This window comes from Aythya marila (assembly GCF_965140915.1).
Source record: "Aythya marila genome assembly, chromosome: 5".
Classification (NCBI taxonomy): Eukaryota; Metazoa; Chordata; class Aves; order Anseriformes; family Anatidae; genus Aythya; species Aythya marila.
The window spans coordinates 47,341,610-47,348,451 of NC_139046.1; the positions used below are offsets into that span (position 1 = coordinate 47,341,610).

At 45.2% G+C, this 6,842-nt stretch overlaps 1 protein-coding gene across 1 annotated transcript; it reads right to left on the reverse strand.

The window, feature by feature from the left end:
• Positions 1–1,374: 1,374 nt before the first annotated feature.
• On the reverse strand, positions 1,375–6,642 carry FGF3 (fibroblast growth factor 3; the record flags this gene model as incomplete). The annotated part of the gene is made up of 3 exons (XM_082761368.1): positions 1,375–1,707; positions 4,700–4,803; positions 6,405–6,642. The coding sequence occupies 3 exons, from the start codon at positions 6,640–6,642 to the stop codon at positions 1,375–1,377; spliced, it is 675 nt and encodes a 224-aa protein (XP_082617494.1).
• Positions 6,643–6,842: the final 200 nt, after the last annotated feature.

Below are 6,842 nucleotides of genomic sequence, written 5' to 3' on the forward strand. Positions count from 1 at the left end.
ATGCTTATTTCAGCACAGTTTCTCTTTTCTCCAGCTGTGCTGTATCAAAGACTAATTCTAGGAAGTGAAGAACACAGGGAAAATCTCATTGAAATTATTAGTATTTGTGTTTGTCAAGTGCATCTAAATCTTTCTATTGTTCTATCGTCTCTGGTATGTTCAGAGAAAATATTAAAATGTAACCCTTTGCTAAAAATTAAACTTGTAATGTGGACTCCTCTCAGCTTTGCAAAAGTTAATTTCCAGACCAAGAGTATAAAAATGTATAGAAACAGATTTTTGTGGAATGAACCAGAACTCAAGATCATTAATCTTAGTCTAGAGTTACAGTTTTCAGTTTAAGACTACTTCAAGAAAATAACAGGCATTTAAAAAGAGAGGCAGGACACCGCAGCCACCTTAAACTGGTGAGTCACTACAGATTTGCGTGTTCGACGTGACTGTTTTTTTTTTCCAAATAGTTAAAATGTATTTACATATTTCACCTAGAACTAGAAATTCCTGTAGAAAACTCAGCTAAAGAAAAGTCCTTGATAAATACTCTCATCCTCAGTGCCAAATTTTTCTATACCACAAGTTCAGTCAATACCGCAAGTTCAGCTTTCACATCATACTTGGGACCTATTTTAGGAGAGGATTTATCAAATGGTAAATATGTATATTGCTAATGTTTGGCCAATGTAAATGCCACTTTGCCAACATTCATTTATTTGAATGATGAGATCAGGAGTCTTACTTTTTTAATTAAACAAATTCAAAAATACTGCAGTAATGTGCAGGTCTGTTGAAAAAATTAAAGTAGCTTACAGTTTCAGGTTTCTTGAATGGTCAAGGAAAAAGAATAATTGATACTAAATGATCATATAATAAAAATAAATATATGTTAGTTACAAAATAAACCAGTTTTCTGATTCCTGTGTTCCATACAAATAGGAATATAGTCTTTTATGAGCAACTGCCAAAAGAGCCATGAAAGTGCTGTGCTTCCTCTGTAGACACAAAATTGGAAAGTGTAAAAAGTTCATATGATCTGGGAGGACAGTCACAGAGATAGTACCCTATGGTGAGCTAGAGTGAAAATACTAGCAATTATTTTTTTTTAAAGAAAAAAAAAAAGTGAAAGCCATCAACAGAATTATTATATAAAACTAAATTACATTTGAATGTGCCTTAGCTTATCTCACATCTTTTTTACCATGGATAATAATTCTAAAACAGCTAAAAGTAAGTGGTGTGACTTTCAGGTGTATTATACAGTGTATCAAAGACGCCCATGTTAATGTTTGCCATACAATCACAGCTGTTAGTTTCTTTTAGTAGTATTTTGAAGACTCTCATTCACTTCCAGTCCCAACACAAGCTCCCCCCACCCCATTAGCGTCCTCTCCTTCTTCGCTGGTTCTTACTGGGAGGCCTCAGGAGGCTCTCTCGATATCTCGTATTTGTGTGGAACAGTCGGACCATTTCATGGTCTTTGTTATCCAATACTCTGGGCAGAAAGAGAGAGGATTTCTGTGTCCTGCGAGTTTTAAAGCCCCTCCTGGGTCGTCCTTTCCCATTGATTGAGACATACCAGAGTCTCTCTGCACTGGCTTTGCGTTTTGTGCTGGCTCCGTTAGGTACAGTCCGGTATAGACGGGATGCGTAGGTGTTGTAACCCAGCTCATGGATCCTCTCCACAAACTCACACTCTGTGTTATAATTCTCCTGAAAAGCAAACATGGCAAAGATTAGGAAAGGCTATTCAGGCCATAGCTCTCTTTTACCTCAATCAGATTTTACCTCAATCAAATGACTTGCAAAGTCATTTGCAAGACTCGGCTCAGTTTTAGGCAAAGCGCAGCAACAGGTGGTAAGAAAAGTTCAGAGAGGTGCTACCAAAGGCAGCTCTTCCTCCCTCAGAAGAGCTGGGCCTGAGCTGCAGTGCGGTAAGGAGCCTGCTCTCACCAGCAGAAGAGTACTCTGTGGGTCAGAAACAAACAATTTGAAAACAAAAAATGGCATGTGAGTAGGAATTAATAGCTCTGCTGGTTGTTCAGCTGTAAATTCAATTTGTTTGTGCTTAAAGGCCTAAATATGCCTGTGAGCCGGGTGGAGGATTTAACTGCGGCCTACCAAACTTTGCTATTAAAAAGGGAAAATTCTGTAGTTGAGGATATAATGTGACACTTTAGTTGGTATATTAGTACCTAAATACACCTGTGGTGGTTATAACCAGTTTATTGCGATGTTTTGAGGTGTAAAAAACACATTTATGAAACTTCAGCACAACAAAATGAAAGCACCTTGCCCACTTGTGTGTTCCTCCAAAATGCCAGGCTGCTCCTTTATCACAAACTGTAAGGGAGAGTACATACCCATCCTGAGGGCTCACATTTTACATGATCTATCAAAACTTTCCAACTTTCCTCATATTCTCAACTGAGAGAATACAGTGTGTGAGAGCCTGGCATGAGGAACTCCTTCCTCCTCTCTGGGAGCAGTAGAAGCAGTACAAATAAAGGACATGTACATCTTTTTCAAAGGACATTGTACATCTTTTTCTTAACTACAGAATTGTCTTTGCTCTATCTGTGAGATAAAGACATCAGTATCTAAAAAGTAAGGCACAGAGGCACACGGGAACTACTATCATGGTCTTTATGGAAGTTTACCTTTAGAAAGGCCTCTCTGAGGACTTGGAGAGGGCACAGGTGGCCAGGCTGGGGCCAGAAAAGCCATAGGCTCCATTAGCAACATGTCTTTAATGCTGTTCGCTCACCAGAAATGCTGATAGGCATTTAACAAGATTTTAAAAGACTCCACATGTCTCAGTTTCACAGCTGTAAAACGGAAGTGCCCTTCCTTGCGAGGACAACATTTTGCACATGCTGTGGTGCTGCAGCCCATGCAACTACCATATGTAGGTAGATTTCTGTTGCTGTCTGCCTCAGATCTGGCTGTAGAGGATTTATCACGGAAGATAAACTTCAAGGATTATCACAATGTACTAAGGACACAAAAGAGTTCTGCAGACTCAACAACCTCATTTTATTGACATGGGGAAATTGGTGATATCAAGGGATAACTGAGTTACTCCAGTACCATTTCATAAAATGCTTCCTGTATCATTATCCCCAAAGAAGTCAGGCTTATTTGAAACGGGGGACTTGCACAGGTTCCTGTCACAGTAACACCCATGAAGTAGTCGGCCATTGTTTCTAGGCAAGCTAAACCAGGAAGCTTCTCCTGAGCTTAGCCCTCACCCCTTACTTGTTCTGTGAAAAAAGCTGGAATTCAATAGCTGTGCCTGAATTGTCCCTCCAGCTCTGAAACAGTCTGTCTCAAACTTGAGTTGGACACCCATTTTTAATTAATATTAACTGGAGGCATGGTCAGCCTTAGCTCTGGCACAGCAAAGATGGTATGTCCTCATTCCACTTCAGCTGCACTGTCCTTTGCCAAAATTGTTTATTGCCTGGTACTCTGTACCAGCAGAGAACCTTCATCTTTACAAAGGGGCCCTTTAATTAGTGAGGATCGTGAGACACATTCCAGAATCTGGTTCGCAAACACTATCAGGATGACACTCTTGAGAAGGAGGAATAAAATACATTAGAACAGGGAAGGTGACTGAGTTGATTGTGTTACCTAAGTTGCACTCACAAGGCAAAATCTCACGTGTTTTGAGAATGCATTATGCTGCTCAAATCAACAGAATTACATAAAATGACTATTTGGAGGAAGAAGACTTCACATAGCTATATTTTACCCTTTTCAAATCTGCTTTCCTGCCACAGGATTCCTGGTGAAACTGCACAGTATGGTTGTTACACAGTGGCAGATCACAAGATTGCTGGGGATGTAATCAAAGATGCTGGAAGAAATTCAAGTAGGTAGGTAATACGTATAGCATACACACTGGCTAAAAGGCCTTCGTATGTACCTGAGTGTAAAGAAGTCTAAGCTAAAGTATTTTATTCACTGAGGGGAAATACTGTCTGGGCTGAGAGGGCAAGACTCCCACTAATAAGAGCAGAGCCCAGATATTACCTCAAAGATCGAGACAAAAGTTAAAGGAGTAGAATAAGGTGTTTGTTTTCACCTTTATGTTCTTATACCTCCTCATACTTCCTTTCCTTGCTATAGCCCTGCCTTTTAGTCCCCATGAATTCTTTTTCTGTCCAGCCAAATGCTCTGTGAGGAGAAACTCCTCTCAGTAGGTTGGTTTCCTGTAACAGAGATGCTCAATTGCTTCTGGATAATCTTCAACATTTATATGCCCTGCTAGTGTCCAAGACCCATAGTGAATATAAATATAGGAGCATTTTGAATAGAGGTAGATATTCTGCACCACAAAGGCTGGCTCCTGAGGTCTTTATCAGTGCACACAATTGCTCAGCACTCTGGCCACATGAAATACCTTTGCTGAATACATTATTCTGCTTTTGGCTGTACAGGCAGTATGAAAGTAATAATATATCTTCTTTCTACTTTGTAAAGTACACTGATCAGGTTACCTGTAACAATTCCAGACAGAAATCTGTTATAACAAAATATATTTTTATATCTATATGTTATAAAATATTATAGGAAAAATGAAAAAGATTTAATTCTTTTCTCTATAAACGTTAATTTAAAAGAAATCAGTGCTCCCCACTGGACCTGTTCTCCCCACAGGAATTGACAGGCATATGCCAGAGGCTTAAGTGAAACTTACCGACGCATAAAGTCTGCCCCTTTTGTTCATGGCCAGGTATCTGCCAGAGAACAGGCCCTTGATGGCAACAATCCCAACATCAACAGCTGTTATTTCAAGGATACCTAGAAACAGAAACAATTGTGAGATTTCTTGTTGTTCCCTATCACACGCAATTTTCTGAGATCTGTTTGAATGACTGCTTACCTGCAGAGTATGATTTCACAGCTATCACCTGCTCACAACACAATCATACTGCAACCGTATGAACTAAACAAGGCTATTATTTGAAACAATGTAAAACAACAAGGATGTTGGAATTGTTTGAGATAATCTCAACAATAAATCCCTTAGATGTCTGATTGAGATTGAACTCTTTCAAAAATGAAAAAGATCTGACACTGAACTACAGGTTTGCTTAATCCTATATGTATATAAGAAAGTTTAAATCCTCTTTAATGCTTAGGAACACAAGAGCTCTTGACTTATTGAAACCAGTCACAAAGCGGTCCATTTCAGGACAAAGCCCTTGCTGAGGTCTCCAGAGAGTAAAACAGAGCATTTCAGAGCCACGTATACAATTGTGAAAGGAACTTGCCAGTTAGGAGGTCAGCATAGCTCTCCAGACAAGGACAATATGACTGTCTGAGCCAAGTTAAAAGACAGGAGACGTTTCAGGCCATCAAAGATGGGGTCTCAAACATTGGAAGGGTATCACAGATACCCTTGGCACAATACCTGCCAAAATCTTTACGTCCAGCCAACCATGCCACCATGCTGATGATGGCACAAGTGGCTTGGGGGCTGTGCTGTAAGCACCAGGGCTCTCTGGCTCAAACTCTGCTCTCAGTCCATCAGCTCTGGGATGATGCAGCTGGGTACCGGCGGTGAGCCTGGCACCCAAGCCCACGGCTGCCTTTGGGCAATGATAAATCAGAGCTGGGCGCTTGTCCCGCTTGCAGAGGGGCATTACTAGCCCGACCATGTCTGTGAGAGTTGGGCTGGGTTGGGTACAGCTGTTTTGAATCAGCCACCGGTTCGCCGTTGAAGGATGTCTCCTCCGGGCTTTGATAGCGAGGGGGTTTTCCTCTAGGAAATAGTGGTTTTCCTTTATGGACTTCAGACAGATCCCGGAGGTCTCCCTGTCTCTGCGTGCCGTCACCAGCCGGGATTTACGCTTCCTGGGGCGGCGGGGCCGGGTGCGGGGGCTCCCGGGGCTCCACCAGGGCAGCGGGGCGCGGAGCCCCGCTCTCCTCTCTCCCCAAAGCCCCCCCAGAAAAGCCCCCTGTTCCCGACGGATCCCGTTTCAGCTCAATTACCACCGATCCCCGGCACATGTCGGAGGGGGCAGATGTGGTTCAGCCCGGGGGGAGCCCCTCGGGAGATGGGCAAGCCGGGGAGGGACGAGGGCAGCCTGCAGCCCGCCGAGGGGGGCGGCGGGGCTCAGCACCGGGCTCACGGACGGGGCTGGGGCTGGAGAACCGCGGCAGGATGCGGAGGGAGCAGGGCTGGGGGGTCACACGGGGACCGAGCCCCTCTGCCGCAGCCGGGGTGCCGCCGGGCAGAGGGAGGAGAAGAAGGAGAGGAAGAGGAGGAGGAGCGGGAGCAGCCCTGTCCCGCTGCGGGCCCGGCACCGGCATCGCCTCCGTCCCTGCCGCAATTGGTCCTGGCGGGCGGCCCCCTCCCCGCTCGGCCCTGCCCGGGGAAAGGTGCGCCCGGTACTCACTGAAGACGCTGTTCTTCTCCAGGGTGCCGTTGATCTTGCCGTTGGGGTGGACCTGCAGGTGGTACTTGGTGGCACAGAAGAGCTTCCTGCGCCTGGGCGCTCCCCCCAGGTGCTCGTAGACGCCGCCGCGGCCCCCCGCATCCCGGCGCGGCCGGGGGTCGCCGGGGGAGGCTCCGGCCGGGCCCGGGGCGCACGGCTGCTGCCACAGGCTCAGGAGCAAGATCCAAATTACGAGCATTGTGGCATGATGGCCGCGGCGAGCAGTCTGCTGGGGCGACGGAGGCTTGGAGCGAGCGGTACCGGGGGTCCCATCAGGGACGTCTCGCTAGCGGCGCGCCGGGCTGGCGAAGCGCGCTCCGGTCCGGGTGGCGAAGCATCGGCGAGTTCCTATCGGCCTCGCTCCGGCCCTTTTATCTGTCTCAGATTTACTTAAATCAA